We start from the raw sequence: 20,517 nt of genomic DNA on the forward strand, positions 1-20,517 counted from the left end.
CAATTCGATAAAGGCACACATGGGAAAGAGCGATGGAAAGATCCCTACACCTTTCTCTTTCTCATTCTGACCGGCATCTCTGGTCTTCCCCTGCTTTCTCTAACAATCCAGTGAAAGTCTTTTTCTGCCAGCTAATGTAGTCTAGAGTCTTGCTTTCATATGTGCCGACACTTCAAACTAATCAATGGAGCTGAAACAAAGAAAGTCTAACTTTTGAGTATTTCTATTAGGGTCGATAATGAGCTGTACCCTTAATTCTTTAAGAAAGTTTAAGGAAATAGCATGGCATTAACAGGTAATATTCTATTTTAAATTTTAAATGCCTGAAGAAAACTTTTTTAAAGAGACACCTAGAAGATTGGTGCCGTTCGTTCTACACAGACGCAGCGTGCCCCTGGCGCACACGTGCACCCATCAGGCACTTGCGAGCACATCATTTCTAAAGAGCGCAGATTTTGTATTATCAGTGTGTCCCTGGTCCTCACAGCAGATGGCACTTAAGACACAGCACACCTCATGCTGACCCCCCTCCTTGCACAGAGAAGACAGGGTGAAGTTAGAATTATTGAGAAGGACAAAAACCTCTTTTACATTCTACGTGGCCCTATATTATACTTCGATGAGGAGAATGAAACTGAATTTCCTAGTAGAGTCAGTATTTTCAAGTAACGTTTCTTAGCAAAGGATAGGGTTTCACTTAAGCTAAAACAGGATCATTTTTCTCGACAATGAACCAATAGAATGGAACTGAATTAACTTGTGAGGAGCCAATTTCTCACGATGGATATTAGCTTAAGCCAGCCAGCAGATAATTCAGTGTATTATCTTTATCTGGCTGATACAGGCCAAAACATTAAGTCGGACGACATGAAGACCCAGAAGCCTTCATTGGGTCTAATAAGATTTCCATCGTTCCTTATGCTGCCTCAGCCATTCTCCATGTTTCAGTCTCAAACTATAAAATAATAAAGAAACAAATGCTTCCCCTTTTCTTTATCCCTCAATGTTAACAGCATCATCTTTTACCGTTATCTTCCTCTCTCCCGCTTCGGAAAACCTACAGATGAGGATCAGGACTCAGGTTTCAATGCCGTATTCAGCACTGAGCCTTGCGTCAGCTCGAGCCTGGCATGAGCTACGCAAATGGCACATGATAGAAATCAATGTGACGCCATAGCTTAAAACAATGAGGGAACTGTCGTGGGAATAGTGGTAAATTTTGGGGAAGGAAATTTAACAATACATTCACAGACATGAGTCAGGTCTCATTTCCTTTACAAATGCAGCTTGATCTACTGTTGTAATCACTGTCCGATTTAATTTCCCACTATTGAGTAGAAATACAGTAGAAATACAGCTGTGAGAACAATTTAATAAGTAGGTCATATTCGAATACAGTTTCTGTAGTTCTGCCAGTTTTAAGTAGGAAAAACAACTATTTTAGTATTAACATTCTTTTAGCAATACCGTGTTTCCCCGAAAATAAGACCTAGCCGAACAATCAGCTCTAATGCGTCTTTTGAACTAAAAATTAATTTAAGACCCGGTCTTATTTTACTATAAGACCAGGTATAATATAATACAATGTAATATAATATAAGACTGAGGCTTACATTAATTTCTGCTCCAAAAGACGCATTAGAGCTGATGGTCTGGTTAGGTCTTATTTTCGGGGAAACACAGTAATTTATTGAGAGTTTGCTGTGTATGGACAGGTCTCCGTTTGGTGTGTACGCACAGGACATGAAGGGTGCTGACTCACTTGGGGAAGTTTGAAGCACCAGATAATGAACAATGTTGATTCTTGAATAATAATAGGGTGATATGTGGATTTTGATACGAAACAAATCGGGGAGTCACTGCACATTTTCCAGGGGACTAGGACATGATGACAACAGTGTTTGGAGATTATTCTAGCAACTGTGTAGGAAGAACTGAAGTGGAAAATGGTCTTGCCCTAAATGCTGTCTTTCCTTCCACATGTAAACTTGAAAATGGTAGCACTTAGAAGACAGTAGCCCGTACCTAAGTATGAGGTTATAGGATCTTGTCAAAAGCAGCTGCGAGTTTAAGAAGGCTTTTGCCTGGAGCTCAGTGAGAACTTTAAAGAAAGAAATTAAAGTAGAATAATGAAGACTGCAGGAGGGAATGTAAATTATAAACAGAAAACCATCTACGTGAAAATATTGAAGTTTTAGAAAATGTTTGTCATTCATGACTAGCTCACTTCCTGTCACCATTTGAGGCACTTGAGTCTTTGATTCCACAAAAACTTACCTCCATTCAGCAAGTGTGTGTAAGTCAACGTGTATGACACATGCACAGCTCTCTGGTGGCACCGCATTTCCCCAAAAATAAGACCTAGCCAGACCATCAGCTCTAATGCGTCTTTCGGAGCAAAAAATCATATAAGACCCGGTCTTATTTTATATTATAATACATTACATTATATCATATCATGTCATATCCTATCACACCCAGTCTTATATTAAAATAAGACCGGGTCTTATATTAATTTTTGCTCCAAAAGATGCAGTAGAACTGATTGTCTGGCTAGGTCTTATTTTCGGGGAAACGTGGTACCTGGTCTAGAGGAGGAGAAAAGCTATACAGCAGTTACAACACAAAGCCCGTATATACTGTACAAAGATCAGTGAAAACGTTGAGAATGCAGCCTCCCAAGTTCAGAAGAGAGATCTCACAAAGGCTTTGTGGAGCGAAGGTGAAAACTCCCCTGAATTGAAAAGCCTAAGCAAAGTCAGACAGGTAGACTGGGGGTTGGAGGGCTGCATTTCTTTATAGTATGTTTCCCACAGCTCCGTTAGAATCTGTGCACCTGGGCTTGGGAGCCACTGTTTCTACAGACAAGGACTAAATACTCTTTGTAATCCAAGGTCAATATTAATTAAAGTTAAGTCCAGCTCCAAATTACACCCAAGGGTGTAACTCTCCGTCAATCCGAGCAGGCATGCTATTTCACCAGCACCCTACATGACCCTTCCACTGATATGCTTCCTGCTCTGCCTTCTAGCATATGATTGCAGACACTGTCCGAACCCTGAGACACTGCAGGACCAACCAGTTTGGTGAGTAATTGAAGTCGGCGTGGAATGTAAATTTACTGTATGCTGGTACAGACTGTGACTGTGTCACAAGCATTTGGTGGCAATAAATTTAAATAGATTGTAACGTGTAATATGCATTTTAGATGTATAGACTATATTCTCTGTTTCATCATTGTGTGTTTGGGATGCAGAGGAGGACAAGCTAGGATAGAGTTTTATTGTCTCACGGCAGCAAGTTTACACTGTACAGTGTGACTTTGGACAATCAGAAGCTCCCCCCTCCCACCCGACCCAGAAAGTCTTGTTTGCTTGCCCGTTGACGCAGAATTACCAGTGGGTTTATCAGGGGTGACCTGGTCCCTAACCCCCTTGCTTAGAGCCTTCCTGGAATAGGAATAGAGTTTGTGAAAGTGCCTAACACAGCCTTCCAGAATCTTTCCTCCTCTCCAACAAAAACTTCCTGTCTGGAGCTGCCTTTCACTGAAAAAGTATTTTTCAGAGCACTTTTGCAGACTCCCCACTGAGACAAGTGCATGTAAGAATATTTGTTCCTTTTTAAATCTCAGGCATAATTTACATTATGTTTAAATCACGTTGAAACATTGCAGGAAGGAAGGAAATCCACTTGATTGAATTCAAGGAGCTTTCACATGGGCAGTGGCATCCTAACACCAGTATTGCTGACTGGTGAACAGAGATTATTAATCCTGGGTGTACAGAGCAGAGGAGACTCAGAGAGGTTAACTCATTCAGCCATTGTTCAGATAGAGTCGGCCTGACTTCCTGCTCCATATCCTTCCTTTGCCTTCTGCGAATTCTGTAGCTATAAAGCGCAATTTTTAAAAAATAGAAAGTGGAGGTCAATAATTATAATTCAATCTAAAGGTGACCACTGGGTAAAACTTAATTTGTTGAATAATGCATCCTCATTGTAAAGCAATTTTTTCAACAACACAGAATATATATAAAGTAGAAAAATCAAAACCCCACTTCCTAAGGATAGGTATAGTGTCTTAAGAATCGTTTTACTCTCTGAGCTGGTCTTGGCTGACCATAATGTCCCCCAACAAAGCAACTGAACTTCCGCATGAATTACAAAGTTTCTCTGTGAAAGGGAGAATTATAAACTTAGGACCTCATTTTCTAAATATTCCATTTGAGAGGGGCTTATATAATTCTCCACTAATTCTCCACTGTACTCCAGTACAGTGCTGTTGTCATAGAACCAGTGAGAACATTGTTATGGAGATTCACTCAAATGTGCCAGCATGATGTTGCTGATAAGTTCTCCCATCCTTCTTTGCTTCCCAAGCATTTATGCAGACTCAGCTCATTCTAAGGCATCAGTCTCACTTGACCGAGGGACTCTGGTTTGTATGTGCTGCAAGTGGGGACAGGAAGTTATACCGGCTTGGCTGGCCTGGACCCTGTCTTGAACCTCCCATCACCAGAGAGTAAATCTGCATAAAGCAAAGGAGAAATCTAATAAGCATTGGGCCTGTTTGTGTTCTGTATGTCAATTATCTTTAAAAATCGGGTTGGGGACTAATTATCTTAATTAAGTTTATAGGGCATAGTAAACCAATGTGAGCATTTGGGCTAAAATAATGTTAAACCACTTTTCTAAAGTCCACGCAAGTGTCAGGTGTCATGGTTGGAACCATTCATTCTATCACCTTTTTAAGGCCAATAATTTGACAACTAAATTATCTTTGTAGCATCATGTGTTCTAAACCAGTATTTACTAAACCAAGAGCAGTCTCTCAGTGTCTTTCAGAGAAGGTGTTCTAGAATGACACTATTTTTTGGTCACTTTCAAACAAGTGGGATGGTAAAAACTTTTAACTGCTGGTGCTTTTATTGTTTTAAACCAGGAAGCCTTGTTTCTATTAAGAATCATAAGCCAACCACGACACACAAGCCTTATGTCAGTGTGGAATTATAAAATGCATCGTCATAGAGGAGGGAAAACCGGCTTTTTTACCATGAGAAAAAATTGCTGCATTAAAATGCTCAGCCTCCTGCAGGCCCCTTCCTTCTGCTCAAGCAGAACTCCTCTCGATCCCTGTTTCTGCTATCTGAAATTCCAGGAAGCAAGAGGATGTGCTGTCACCATCACTCACATTTACCTTGTCTCGCTATAGTGCAATTTAGACAACCTCCGGGTGCCTTGAGGTTTTGGGGTCTTTGTGGGGGGGATTTTGTTTGTTTTTGACTCTGGGAGGTGGGCTTGCCCCATTGTCCAGGCTACTTTATCTCTGGTTCCTTATCAAAGCTGTTACCCGCATGGCACTTGTGTGTTCACAGTACACTAACACCTCTTGTGGTCCTCCGGTTTCGTAACCACCCTGGATCTGGGAGTGGAAAGCCCCCTGGCCTTGTCCTTAACCGGGCAGACATTAGCCCATCCGATCCGAGACTTTCAGAACCTGCTTTGCCTCTTAACCATATCTTCTGTTCAGTTCTGTGATATCTGTTCATTCAATTGGTCCTTTCATTTTTTAAATTTTTATTTTTTCAAAAAATAAGGACACCAAAGGATGATACGAAGTCTATGGAAAATAAAAAAAGAACTATTGTATCCATGTACTCACCAGATTAGCAGTGGTTTCTGACAGCTCCAGACTGAGATATAAAAGCCAGTGAAAGCCATCTAAACAGGCAATTGCTGTGACATGGGACCTCAGACCATGGACTTGGGAGCCAGATGGCTTGGGTCCAGTCCTGTTTTCTGCCACTTACTTGCCGTGTGTCTGTGCTGTTTCCCATTCTGTAGAGGGGGATAATGACATAATCGCTAAATGCTGTGGAATATTAGGCAATAAATGCTATGTAAGTGTTGGTTAAACAATACCTTGCCAATCTAAGGACCTGACCTGAGAAACCTAGTCTGAGCTGAAAAAGCAACTCTGTTGTTGGAGAAAGATTATCTCTTCTGTGATTCTAAGTGATGAGAAGTCTGCCTGGTAGATTTACTCCAAGCCTTAATGATGGGTTTTACCGGTATTTAGAAATAGCATTACTGCTCTCATAAAACTGCCTTTTTTTTTTTCCTCCAAAAATTAGGAGGTGACATGTCTCCAAAAGAGCACCAAGAGTTGAAATCCTACGTTCATCATCTGTACGTCATCGATAGCCAGCAGGCCCTGTTTGAGCTCTCGCACAGGATCGAGCCTCGGGTGTGAGCCCCGCCACCACCGCCTCACGTCCCCTGTAACTGCCGCACTTTGAGCTACGGGAATGTCAATGCCAAGCGTGTCACTTTCCTGTGAGAAAAGAAGTTGCTGAGTTTTATCAGTAAATCACAAGACATACACGGGAAAGCCAACCAAAGCGTGCTCAGGAAGTGACGTGAGCCACCCGAGACGGGGAGAGGCCTCTCCTCGCTGCTCGCAGAAGCAGGAGGCAGAAGAGTCAGAAGGCTTCTTGAAATGGAGAGGTCTGGTTTCTTGTGTTGACATTGTTGATCCCATCCAGTTTTCAATTTGAGCTGTGCCGGCGTCAAGACAAGAGAACATGTGTTATTATACAGTGATCAGATACATCAGCAAGAGTGTGCATGAAACAGGGAGATTTACTCTGCCTGGGTAGATTACTGTTGGTAGGCTGTCAAGTAGCTTGTTTGAACACCTGAAGACAGTGATGGCATCTCTAGATTTCCAGGGAGAAGGAGTGGTCTCTGTTTATACAAACTGTGACATCACCAAAAGCCCCATGTGTCTAGGGAGGTAGTGGAGACCAGCAGCTGACATCCATGCTTTGATTTCCAAAAGGGAAATGTCAAGGCATGCATTTCATTGCATCTACAATCACTTATGGATGTCCGCTTGCAGGTGAAATTCTTTTCTGCACAACTGATTTGCAACTATAGGCAAGTTAGATTAAGTTGCTTTGCCAATAAGGAAAAATAGGAATCTTTAGGAAATTGACTCATTCTTTAATTTCCAGGGTGTCACCTCCTACTGGGAACAATATGATTTTTGAAAGAACACAGTGCCTGACATCTAGGCGTTTTGTAGCTGTTTATTGAGGTGGCAGAGTTACAAAGGTCTGCTTTCTTGTGCCTGATGATGCCCTAGTGTTTTCCATGCCTCCAGCAGGCTCCTTGCCCACAGCAGCCAATCCAGGGAGGGTAAGTGGGATTGGACATGCAAAGCACTGGCACTCCCTGGGGAAGAGTACGGTGTTAAGATCGTGGTGATGCCCATCTTACAGCAAATGAGAAGAACCCCAAAATATCCAGATGTCTGATTTATGTTAGACACTTACAAGTCTTATAGTTCACCTCCCAACCAAGACCGAGACTCTTCCTGTAATTTGTCTTTTTTTTTTTTCAGAGTCTTTTAAGTCTTTTTTAATGCCCATTTTTATAAGCTAGGGCTCCTCCAGTAAATAAGATTCTTGCTAATCCCAAGAATTGGTTAGAGTTCCTTCAACCTTCAAATGAACAAAACAAAAAATCTTGTGGGATACAACAAGGACACCCACCCCTGCCAGCTAGATAATTGTCACGTTGCTAAAATGCAAGGGCCCAACTTCAGGTGTCAAGTCCATTCTTTTTTCCACACATGTAAAAATCCTGGTGCACTTCTCATCATTCCCGCCTGCTTGTCTCTCAGGTGCGCTCTCAGAACTGCTCCCTTTGGTCTCATCAGCACCCCATTCCTGAGCTGTGTCCAGTGCTTTCTGACACCCTGGTAGCAGTGCTGTTTCCTGGGCTCAGGAGCCACACTGAGCTTGAGAAATCACTGGTGGAAGGAACCATGGGGAGAAGATTTTTGGTAGGACTTTCAGAGAGATTCAGTCTGTCCCAGCTTGTAAAACACCTCAGTCCTGAAAACTAACAGGATCTTAGAGAAAGGCACCCTCCAGGGCTGGTCCACTCACAGAAATGCCCCAGGCTGCTGGGAATGGAACGAGACCCACCGGAGGAGACCAGCGCCATCGGAACCGGGGCAGACAGATGTCTCGCACGTCTGCTCAAACACTGGAGAAGCTCTCCCCTTGGCGATCACTGAGGCTAGAGTGGGCTTACAGCACACGCATACTTTTCCCTTATGCTGGGCCAGTCTAATCATGTCAGGCCACTTTTGACAGTCTTCATGTTTTACAACTTACATTTTTATTCACGTCAGATCTACAGTGTTCTATCTACAGCTGTTTCAGTTGTTCCAGTGAAGAAGTATTTCAGCATAGCACCTGCTGCTTAGCCCTCAATTCAGATATGTACACAGCCAAACAGATCCACACATGCATCAGCTTTAAACACGTTTTGATGGTGTCAGGAGAGTACTCACACGGCCTGGGTGGAAACAGGCTGGGGAGAAAATGGTGCTTGCCCACGGTTTCCTCCAGTTGTGGTCAGGTGGCTCTCAGGGCGGCAAAGGGAAGGGAGGATCCCGTTTAATTTAGATTAGCTTTTCCATTCCCGTCTTCTGACTGTCAAAACCTCCAAATCTTTCTGAAATTTAATAACTGTCTCCAGACGTTTCCCAGGCGGCAGCTCCCTGAAATTTCAGAAACTCTGAGAAGACGTAAATCTGGAATTAAAGAATTCAATGCAAAATCGTGGAAGCCATTTAGCTCAACACGAAGCTCTTTCTAACAAATCTGCACTGTCCAAGAACGAGCAGGCCACTGCGGGGCTTAGCTCCTGTAACACGGAGGAGCTGATTCCTTCTGCAAATATTTGCCAAGGTCTCTTTGGAATAGGTTTTGTTCTGGCTAGAAGGGTGGACTGGAAGATATCTAAGCTCCTTTCCAGCTTTTTTAGATTTTTACGATTGCATAACATCTGCATTCACGCTGAAAATCTGTAATCTGCCACCTTCACTGGCAAGTGGTGCACAGGTATTTCTAAGTGGGTTCTTTTTGCTACAGCAAAACTCTCAAGACAGCCCTGCGGGCCTGTGGATTCATCAGCATCCCAGCAAAACAGCCCTGCTGAGAAGGTAGCACAGCACAAGCTCCTGTAGGCAAAATCACAACCTTTTCGAGTGTGTGTTTTCCATACACATTTGCAAATGCTCCAAAGACTACCACGTGTGAAATTCACTCTTTGTTATCATCTGTACAATTGCCAAATGGTTGTAGTCATAAATATTATGGCCTGCATCCACTTTCTCCTAGTATCATTAATTATGTTTAGAATAAATTCATTTTCCTGGATCCCTATCCACAGACTAGTCAGGTGGAGCGTACATTGACCTCAGAAGCATGAGGATAAAGTAAAAACCCACCCCTCCCAGTTGGAAGGGAGAAGACGTCGCACTAAGGCACACCTGCCTCCGAGTGGGAGAAACACTTGCGTGAAAGAGAGGGTGCCAGTGACTTCAGGTCCCCAGGGCTGGGCTTTCCCTGCTGTCCCAGTCCCAGCCATCACGTACCCCACAAATCCCAAACTTCATATTTCTAAATGGCATGACGACTCCAAGCTTCTCAGAAACTAGGCAAAAACATGAAAATGAGGGGACGACCAGGTGCACTGCAGTTATCTAACATGGAGTTTCTTTTAATGCTTCAAACATGTCCTTAAAATTTCAGCCTGCTTATTAATGAGTGGGCCATTGTGCTTCAAACTAGTAGGGGAACACCGTTTTTAAAAATTGCCAAAAAGTTAGATGAAAATGTACTGCTGTATAAAGCAAAGCTGTATAGAGTAACCATTTTCTAGCAGAGTACTATTTATTTGCATAGCCTATTTATTGTATTCGTATTACACTGTTATTAAATACTGGGATGAAATCGATGACCTGAAGCAAGGACTCTTGCCTTTTAATGTATCGTTAGTTAGGACTGCTGTGACATTGCCAGCTTGCATTAACAATTAGAAGATAGAAAACCCGCAATCAGGGTGTCTACCTAACTTCTCAGGGACTACACTTTGTAGTTTTCCACCATTATAAGAGCTGGTAAATATGAAACATTGGTTGAATTACCAGAATTGCCATTAACAGTGTTTTCTTTCTCTGATTTCATGCTTTCTGCTTCTGTACATATGACTGTGCTGTGTATTTATCGAAGCTAGTGAGCAATAATTTATATGTAAAAATGGCCAAGCAATATAAGGTGAAAACTGATATGTCACTGTCACCTTATCTTGTATTTTCAAGTGTTTTTTTTAAAACTGATTTTCCAAATATAAGATTATGTTAAAGATACTATTCATGCTTCATAGCTTCTTGCTTTGTCTGTGGTGTGTGTGGGCTGCATAGCCTGTGTGCTGGCAGCATATTCTGCTCAGTTGTTTGGAACTCAGAAATCACTTGTTCACTGAGAGAGCTACCGTACAAGTAGATGAAGAGACTCTCACACAGCCTGTAGGCACCTAAATCACGCTGCCATTGAGTTATTGGAAATCGCAGCAGTGTTCTCGCATCCTAGGATTTGGAGAATCCATCGACGCCCGTCCTCACCTCACTCCGCTGGAATAGGACCAGGGTTGCTCCCTTCTTACCCACCCAAATCCTGGGGGAGACTCCACGTCCTGGTGGTAATGGCCTGGGCCTAGAATGGAGGCCCCGACAGCACGAGAGCCACAGGGATGGTAAAGCAGAGGGGTAGCTCTGGGGAAAGGGGGAGACAAGGTATACGCACACCATGGTAGCCTGTCGTTCACAATCCTGCCCGTCCCTCCCTAAGGAGGATTACGCTTCCTGCCCGTTGATGTCAAACATGGCCTCTGGCCTGTGGTAATCTCTCCCTGCAAGAGGATTAGGCGTCTTACCACGTTGAACTCAGGAGTGGCCAAATATCTTGCTCTGTCCAATTGAAAAAAGGGGAGAAGTGACCTGTGCGGCTTGTGAACCGAAGCTTTACGAGGGGGCCTGTGCCTGCCGTGTCTCCTGCTATGACCTGCAGTGTTCCAGGTAAACGTGTCTCCATCTACCTGGGTTTCCTGCTGGTGAAGGACGTATAACTTGAGTAAGAAATTAAACATCGTCCTTAGAAGCCTCTGAGATGGGGCGATGGGGAGGTTAGCTCAGCAGAATGTAGCCTAAGCTGACTAGGAAATAGTCTCGCAGGATGCTTTTTTCTTGATAAACTGCCCTTTCAAAGCCTCAGCCCACATGTGGGCAATAGGATTGGCGTTACCTAGTACCTGATGGATGAAGCTACCCATTGTCCTGCATCCAAAGGGCTTTTCTCTATATGGGAAAAGGTAAAGAATGCCAGAAGATGATTTTCTTGGGCTTTTCATCACCAGGAAGTGGCACTTCTGTGAAACAAGGGAAAATGGGAAGAGGGAATGTAGGGGTCATTACCTCTAAGACATGGGGAGGAGACCACTGAGCTCTACCACCTTGCCCTGGTCCCATAGTCACTACACCTGTGGGGACAGGCCTGGAAGCTGGAGCAATGCAGGAGAGGAAGGGAGGATGGAAGACCCAGGCTCCACCTTCAGAAAGGAATAGGAGAAGAAAGAGAAATTCCCACAGCTCAGGACATCAGGATTTTCTTCACGGGGATCGCCAATGCTAGGAAGATGAGGGCTCCTGCCGACTCAGAAGCTGGTTCTTGTTCAAATTTGCAAACCCCAAACGTACTTGCTTGTCCTGGCCCTGGTGCACTAACCACAAAATCGTATTTCAGGGACTGAGAGCTCCCCATCAGATCCAGTTCATCTTCCAGGTCTCCTGGATTTCCAGCGAGTTGCTTGTGTATTTGTTTTTCCATTCACTACTTAATACAAGGAAGGTTCCTAAAGCTTCGGACATGCTAATCTTTAGTGAAGTGTTCCTGGTCCCGAAGGCAGCACAAATCCCTCTCACCTGACAGAGAAGCAGCCCGTTCTGTTCCGTGGTGCACCCAATGGGCAGGGCAGATCCAATGTGGCCCTGTGGTCCATCAGCATCTCTGGGTCCCGGGGCTGTGTGGGTGCAGGGCTCCTGCGCTCGCTGGGCTCCTGGATACACGAACCGAGATCCCTGCTCTGGCCACACTCAGAGCTGAGTCAGGCCACAACTCTCGGTTTGGTTTCCCTCATGGTGACATGGCGTTTGCTCAGAAAGTCCTGGACCTGCTTCTCGGCCCTACTGGGGCTCCGACTTGGCCATCCCTCCTCTTGAGCTAGTGGAGATCTTTCAGAGGCTGGGTTAGGGTTCCCTACGGTCAGCTCTCAGGGCATTTCCGCCACAAGGTCACCTCAGGCCTCACCAGGGCACGCCCATAGTAAGCTCTGCAGCCACCTTCAAAATCCATTGCTTCAGCCCTGCCTGGAGGTGAAGGAACTGCCTGATCCTCCCTGTGTGGCCCTTGCACTCCAGGGTGAAGCCAGGGCAGGGGGAGAGGAGGAACTGTCCCAAGCCCTTCCCAGCTGCCTAACCACTCACCATTTATTTTCTGCTAAAACAACACCACAGTGCGGATCTTCTCAGCAGGCCCCCTAGGAAGAGAAGAACAAGCCTCGTTTTTTGTGGACCCCCCACCAATGTCTTGGGCTATTTCTAACATCTCCAGGCTTTCAACAGGGAAGGGGGAGGGTGGGAAAGCAGGCACTCCTGACTGGATGTTTCTTCTCCCAGGAAGACTCTCAGGCAATCCCAGCGTGGAGCCTCGTGTGCCTCAGATGCTACCGTGGGAAGTGGTGTTGAGCCCTCCTCTCCTTACCGCCCCTACTCACAGATATTTGGAGGTTCCCAAGTTGCCTGTGTGGTTAGAGGCTGTAATTTCTCGTTAGAACAAGTCTCAACAGCGATTAGCCCGCATGGCACACTTAAGGCAGTGGCAAGATCTGTCCCAAATTCTGTGGCATGGTGGCTCTCAGGTGTCTCCTAACTCAGAAGCCTCGTCTCTGCAGGAGAGTCTCCTACGGGGAGTGATGCCACCAACCCAGCCACGTCCAAAACAGGGGAACTATCTCGACTCCCCACCCAACACCACTAGCTCATCAAGTCTCTACCAGCTGTACCATCCCCCCACCGCGCCTGAGTCCAGACCCTTTCTGTCCATTACTTCAATAATTACAGTAACCTGCCATTTAGTCTCTCTACCTCTTGTCTAAATTTTCCCCCATATAATCTCCAAACTGCTCTCAAAAACATTTTTTTCCCTAAAACACAAATCTGATTGTGTTTTTCCCAGCTCAAAAATCAGCTCATTGCCTGAAGTATAATGAGCTCTTCTCCCACAGAAATGTGCACACAGACCTAAAAACAACCAGTAATTTGGTCATCTGAGGAGAGCTGTGCTAGGAGACCTTTGAGATCCTTCCAGCCCCTGGCTGTTAGGAAAGCTGGTGCAGATCTGTGATTGCTAGAGCTAATTACTTTTGGTGCTTTTTTTTTAAGGAAGTGACTTGGCTGCTGTGGGAAATAAGAACTGTTCGTGCTCCTTTGTATTCAATTGACCTGGGCTGGGCCTCAAGCTGGAAGGGAAAAGGCAGTGGGAGGAAGCCGGAAAGGAGCGCCTGGCCCCTTCCCTGTCCTGTGCCCAGTGCTGACTCCACAGTTCTACCAGGGATGAATGCCTGCAATAAACAACCAAATAAAGGCCCTGAAATCAATGCAGCACGGCCTGCCTCTGAGTACCAAGCTACTGCCTCCTGAAGGTAAGGCAGGTGCAGAGAAAGAGTAAACTGTGTCCTGCTGTCACTGTATTCCTGGCCCCCCAGCCCTCTGGCCCTCCTATGCCCTGTCTCCCAGGCTCTCTGCCTGGACCCAGCACTCAGATCTGGCCAGTCTTTTCTCTACCCTCTCCTACCCCTGGAGATGTCATGCACTCGACCCCTTTCCTACCTCCCAAGCCAGCTCATCCACTCCCCAGCCGTCCTGGGTGACCGCACACTGAACCCCTTATCCCTATCTGAATTCCCATAGCAGGTCCCACCCATGACTGTTTGGGGAACCACCCTGCATTGTCTTGCCTCCCATCCAGCAGCGGCTGCCTGGAGAGTGAGAAGCAGGGTTAACTGCAGTCTCTGCAGCCAGACTGCCAGGTTCAAAACAGGCTCAGACATTTAAGAGTTGGAAGAATTGGCAAAATTTTCCACCTTGATGTTAGTTGTTGTTTCTGCATCTCATAAAATGAGGGTGAAAATGCCCCCTATCTCACAAGGTTGTATGAGGAATAACATGAGAAAATGCATATAAAGTGCTTAGTACAATGTCTAGTGCATAGTCGGTACTCAAATGATGACTATTAATGATGATAATCATGACGGTGATGATGATTGATGCTGGATGCCTGCTAGAAGCGTCGCACGCACATTTCTGTTCTACTGTAGGCAAGTTACCTCTGTCTCTGTCTCTCTGTGTCTCTCTCTCTCTCCTTCTCTTCCTTTTAAGCTAACATTAATCTACAACAGAATTCATCAACTCCATCTAACATATATTTCTTGAGTACCTACTATGTGCCAGGTACTATTCTAAGTGATAGGAAAACAGACCAAGAAAACAGGCAAAACATGACAAAGATCCCTTCCTTCATGGAGTTTCGATCCAGTTGGACAGTTGGAGAGAGAGAAAATAAACAAGACAGATAAGTAAAATACGTCGTAGTACCCGAGATGATAAGAAGTTTCCAAAAAGAAAAAAGCTAATACAGAAAAGGGGATTGGAGAGTGTCGGGAAGGTAAGTGAAATGTTACATAGGGTATCCAGGGCAGGACTTTGTTACGGGTTGAATTGTGTTCTCTCAATGCTCACATGTTGAGGTCCTAAACCCCAGGATCTCAGAATGTGACCTGACTTACAGATAAGGTCTTTACAGAGGTTATCGAGTTAAAATGAAGTCATTACGTTGGGCCCTGCTTTGGTATAACTGGCTTCCTTACAAGAATGGTAAATTTGGAGACCCATACAAGGAGAGCGCCCTGTGGGCATGGAGACAGCCGTCTACAAGCCCAGGAGAGACGCCTAGAACAGATCCTTCCCTCACAGCCCTCAGAAGGAACCAACACCGCCAACACCTTCATTTCAGACCTCAGCCTCCAGAAGCGTAAGACAATCAATTTCTGTTGTTTTAGCCACCCAGTTTGTGGTACTTTAATATGGCAGTCCTATAGCCTTGCTGAGAGGAATGGAAGGAAGGAGGAGGGCAGCAGCCAACCATGCAAATATCTGAGGGAAAAGCACCCCAGGCAGAGAGAAGAGAAAGTGCAAAGATCCTGAAGGTGCATCTGGAGTCTAAAGACCAACAAAGAGCCTGGTGTGTCTGGAGGCCAGAGATAACACGGCCAGACCATGCAGACCCTGGATGTTTCCTATAACTCAGAGGAGAAACCACTAGAAGGTTTCAAGCAGAGAGAGATGTTCTGGTTTGTGTTTCAACAAGATACCCTGGCTGCTGAGTTTTCAACTGACCAAAGAGGGGCAAGGATAGAAGCAGAGCAATCAGTTAGGAAGCTATTGGTATGTATAATCCAAGCACGATGCCGTGGTGATTTCACCGATTGGTGGCAGTGGGTGGTCATGTAGAACAATTCTACATCTATCTGGAAGGAAGGTCTGACAGCATTATGCTGACAGTCTGAATGTGGGGAAAGAGAAGAGTTAAGGTTAACCCTAGGATTTGGGCTTGAGAAACTGGAATGATGGAATTGCAACTGAATGTTTTGAGAAAGATCGTGGAGGTTCGAAGGGGAATGTCAAGGACTCCGTTTGGGGTGTATTCAGTTTGAAATGGCCACTAGACATGGCCTGGAGCCCTCAGGAGTTTCTTTACACCAGATCTAGCTTGTATGCTAGATATGCTGGACCGTCAACCCCACCACATCTTGGATTTTCACCAGCGTCAAAGGTGAAAGTTAGGCATTGTGGAGAATGAATATGTGCTTTTGGTTGACTTAAGCTAAGTAATGATCCTTCAGACTTCTAGGTCAACGTTCCAAGCCTTCCCAGAACAGAACCCTTCTAAGTTCCACCAAATGTACATGACCCCATTGGGCAGCAAGTCATCACGTGGGGTCACCAGCTGAGGCTCTTGACACTCTTCTATCAACCACACCTTCAATTTTGACTTCACAGATTCATCCCGGGGCTGCTTTCTCATTCAGGTTTTTCTTCTCAGAGAAAATCAGGACTGTGAGTTACAGTTTTGTCGTCACAGATTCAGGAGCCTGTAATTAGCCAAGGTGAAATGCAGTATGCCTAAGTCACACGTGGTAATAAGCCCTCAAAATGAGCTTTTTATAGTGATTCCAGACTTGCAATTCAAAAGTTGTCCATTGCACAGCCAGAGACAAACTTTATCCTTTATGGGAAATAACCTTCATTTATCTTCAGAATAATCCTGTGTAAACGGAAGTTTTACCTACAAAGTGCTCAGCCCAGCACATGGTGCCCGTCTGATGCTCAATGAATAATTCATTGACAGAAAGAGGCCTCGGCCTCTGCAGTGACCAAAATGCGAGATGTTAGCGACATCTGGTGGGCATGTGGGGATCATGTGCAGAATTTAAGTTTTAAAATGCGCGTTGAGGGCCCCCGTTAAACCACAGGACACAATGGGGCACTGTTAGAAGCTGGTGGCAGAGTGAGAGGCAATGGCTTGGCTGCTCTGCCTTACTGGGTCACCGTCCAGTGTGGTTCTTGTTCTTTGTTTTTACAATACAATGCAGAGGGGTTTTTGTTTGTTTGGTTGGTTGGTTGGTTTTAATACAGAAATCAAGGGACTGAGAAAGGAGCTGAGCTAGAGAATGTTAACGCTTGAAAGGGTCAGGCAGGCACTGTCATCTGTCGTCTCCTAAGTGGGTGAGGAGGGTGAGAGCCAGGCTACTAGGATGCACAGACAAGTCCTCACTCCTCCCTGCTCCCCCGCCATGACTCAGGGGAGAATGAAAATCCCCAGACAGGCTTCCCAGGCACCCTGATCTGACCCCTGCTTCCTTTCCCAGCCTCTCCTCAGGGTACTACTCCCCACCCTCACCCCACTCCCCAAGAGACACACATTGGCTTCACTCCAGCTGAGCTTTCAGGTGCCCTCACTCCCAGACCTTTGGACTATTCATTCCACAACCAATTATCGAATGCGTCCTCCGTGCACTAGAGGGCGCTGTGACAAACATGGGAATACATTGGTGAACTAGTCTCGTTCCCCAATTTATGGAGCTCACTGTACTGTAGATGTGGCCTCTCCCTGCTCCCATTTCCTCTCTACTTTTCAGTAAGCCACTCTTCCTCATGCCCCAGATCTCTGAACCTCCAGGGAAGCTGCCCCAGCCCCTCTGGCCAGCTTGGATGACCCTTTGAGGGGTGCCTATGGCCCCCCCAGGTTTACCCCTGTCCAGTTAAATCACAGCCTGTGCACTGCTCGCCTTGCCCTCACCTCCCGACTAGATTCAATGGCTCCTGAGGAAACAGGCTGTCTTTTTGTTTAACCACTGATTTGTCAGTGTTCATCACAACACCAGGGACATGGCAATTACTCGTATGGTTGTTGGAGGAACTAAGGTAACTGTCACAGACCCAGAAAAACGACACAAAACTACACAGAGAGGTTACAGCAGCAGGACTCCGCCATATTCTCACCATCACAGAGCGAGTCCCCTTGAGGGTGGAGATAACTGGTGACCCTGCCGGATAGGTGAGGCTCTCCAGGAGCTGGGGGCGGGTGAGGGAGGTGCCCCTTGGTCCCTCCCAGTGTTCTGGTGTCTGCCTGTCCAAGGAGCTGGTAGCAATTTCAGCACATTCCTGAGCGCTGATTGCTAAGGTGAATCTAAGTTCACTTTCCCAGAGCAGGTTCCAGGTAAGCCACTCCCAAGGTCTGTGCCAGTAGCAGTCAGTCCAGGGGTCCCTGCACCACCATTGTCAAGTTCTTCCTGAAAGCCTCAGAGCACCGTCTCCAGTTCAGAGGAGATCGGGGGCGACATTGGCTAAGCGGTGCTCAGAAACAACACTCCTGCTGATTAGGGGGTGCTGAGAATCCATGTCCTCTGCTCAGCTTTCAGCTCCTCACTGTCACCCCAGCAGTCCTGCCAGAGCTAATCATGTTGGCCACTCACAGGAGGGCTAAGAATTTCCCTGACTCTTACAGTGGGTTCCCCAGCCATTTGTAAGCATCTGGAACATTCCCAGGTGTGGCCTCATTGGGAAGCCTGTAGCCTGCCAGATTGTAGGGTGGGAGTGGGAGGGATACAAAGACAAAGAGTCATTTTCTTCCCTCCTCCCATCTTTCCTATGAAAGAGCCTTGACTGCAGATCCAGAATGAAAAGAAGGAAAAGTCGTTAGCTTTTCATCCCTCAGTCACTGGTATTTTGCCCCAATGGTTGCCTCTGGGTTCATTTTGTTCTTTGGCAGGGGTGAGGTTGAGGCCATACTTCTCTGGAAAAACCAGCGTCAAGATGCTGGGACCAGCCAGTGGCCCTAGAAGAACCCATGTTTTCTGTAGTGCATTGAAATTCCCATTTGCCGGGGGCTGAGCTTCCCCTCAGAATCAGACGTCAACGAAGGCCGGGAACAAAGCACAAATGTAGCCTGGAAGCTAAGAGACGCCCATAAAAATGGAGATAAACGGGCATTTCAGAGCAGTTCAGACAGTGGGCGTGGGGTATTGCCCCTTCTCTGGCTGGCAGTGCCTGGCCACTTTATCTCCAAACAGTCCTTCCATTTTGGAAATGCCAGGTTGGTTTGGACCCAAGGCTTGATTGTCTCAGGTGGGAATGGGGAGGATTGAAAAGACAAAAGCTTCCCTGTGGATGACAAATGTGGCACTTCCTGCAATAATCCTCCTGTACTAAACCCTCCAGACATGGAGGGCACCCCTTTTTGAGAGAGTTTTTATTTATATTTTAAGAAAAGTTCCCAGTCTTAGGATTTTTTAAATGGTGCAAATTCTGGCAATTCAAAGCTGCCTAGATGTTAAAAAAAAATAGCCGAATTTTCTCCCACTGTTTCCTCTGCCTTTTGGTTTATTTCAGTCAGTGCTCTGGTAGAGAGATCCCTGGAGTTTGAGTCAGGAAACCTGAGTTCTGGTCCCTGTTCCATGTTTTTCCCAGAAGGGTGACCTTGGGCAAGTCATTTATCCTTTCTAAGCCCATTTTCTAACATTCGGTGACTATGCAGAATCACAGGGAGGGAAGAGACACAGCTTGGTTAGTTCACTATGTCACCATATGATAACTGTTTTGATTCATTCTTTCACTCAGCCATCAAATATTTAATATGTGCAGGAATTGTGACAGGCATGAAGATACAAAGGTGATTAACACACTGTCCCTGCCTGTGAACAGGCAGCCTGCAATGGTAGAATGAGTATTGATTTTCTGAGGGACACAGCCAGGTCCCAGCACTAATTAGCTTGTGAGTTTTGCTAAGTTTTTATTACTTCTCTGAATATATATATATATCCTTGTCTGTATATGGAGTTATTATATAAGGTGACCAACCATCCTGATTTGTCTGAGACTGAGAGAGTTTCCTGGAACACAGGACTTTCCAAGCTAAAACCTAGAAAGTTCCAGGCAAAGCAGGATGAGCTGGTCACCTAAATGAGAGATGAGTAGCAGTGACACATAGAAAGGGCCTACCTAGCACCGTGCCCTGCGTCTAATAGCTACTCTGTACATGCAACCCTCCTGTGCGTCCCTGTGCACATGCAGACACATATATGCACATGCAGACACACACGCGCGCACACTTTATAACACAGTAAAGGGAAAAAAATGTGAACAAATAAACATGGCACAGCTAAGGCTACACAGGGAGATCAGGACCGCTGAGAGGAGCCAGAGAGCAGGAACCTGAGAGTTGGATACTGATGGGGGAGGAGGATTTTATCAGCTGAGGGGTGATGACTAGAGAGGTGCCGTTTGTAAATGCACAAAAGCTTAAGAGCTTAGAGCACTTTCGGGGAGCCTTGTGTGGCTAGAACTAAGCAGGTCAGATGATTCTAAAGGTAGTTTTGATTTGTCTGGGGAAGTCCTTATGTGCAATTCTAAAAAGGCTTGGACATCACTTTTAAAGTCTCCAAACACTTTCAAAGATGCATCCTCCTGGTGAAAAAATGTTGAAAACCCACACCTTTCCCAGTATCTGTACTTGTATATAAATAGTGCCCACTGTGTAAATAAAAGCATACAAAAAACAGAAATGTTTAAAGGATCAGAAAGAAGGTGAATATAAATAGAAGTTCTGTTTTCTTTCTATGCTTCAGTGAATTATCTTGCCTGCTTCCTTGAGTACACGCCGCACTTGAGAGAGCACAGTGGAGAGTCCTAGAAGGGTTTGGATTAAAGCAAAAAACTGACATGATCAGATCTGATTTTTGGAAAATGCCTCTGGCTGCTATAGAAGGGGCTGAAAGCAAAGAGGTCGGTAGGAGGCTGTTGTAAAAGTCCAAGAGAAAGGTACCAGTGGACTGGACTAAGGTGGCAGCACGGGCATATGGCCAAAGTGATAGATTGGAGAGATATTTAGGAGGTGAAATCAAGAGGACATGTGACTAAGAATGGAGCTATGGCGTTAAATAAACACATGAATGTCTGCATCTTGAAAGACGTCCACAAGGAGAGAT

At 45.5% G+C, this 20,517-nt stretch overlaps 1 protein-coding gene across 2 annotated transcripts in view; it reads left to right on the forward strand.

The window, feature by feature from the left end:
- Positions 1-9,745, forward strand: part of RAPGEF5 (Rap guanine nucleotide exchange factor 5) — a 208,295-nt gene extending 198,550 nt beyond the window's left edge. For both annotated transcript variants that reach the window (XM_033088310.1, XM_033088311.1), the window contains exons 25-26: positions 3,032-3,086; positions 6,132-9,745. In XM_033088310.1, the coding sequence (XP_032944201.1) occupies positions 3,032-3,086; positions 6,132-6,250 (174 nt within the window). In that variant the 3' untranslated portion in view covers positions 6,251-9,745. The remainder of the gene's footprint in view (positions 1-3,031; positions 3,087-6,131) is intronic.
- The last annotated feature ends 10,772 nt before the right edge of the window (positions 9,746-20,517 follow it).

The sequence above is a fragment of the Rhinolophus ferrumequinum genome, chromosome 20 (genome assembly GCF_004115265.2).
Source record: "Rhinolophus ferrumequinum isolate MPI-CBG mRhiFer1 chromosome 20, mRhiFer1_v1.p, whole genome shotgun sequence".
In the NCBI taxonomy this organism is placed as follows: Eukaryota; Metazoa; Chordata; class Mammalia; order Chiroptera; family Rhinolophidae; genus Rhinolophus; species Rhinolophus ferrumequinum.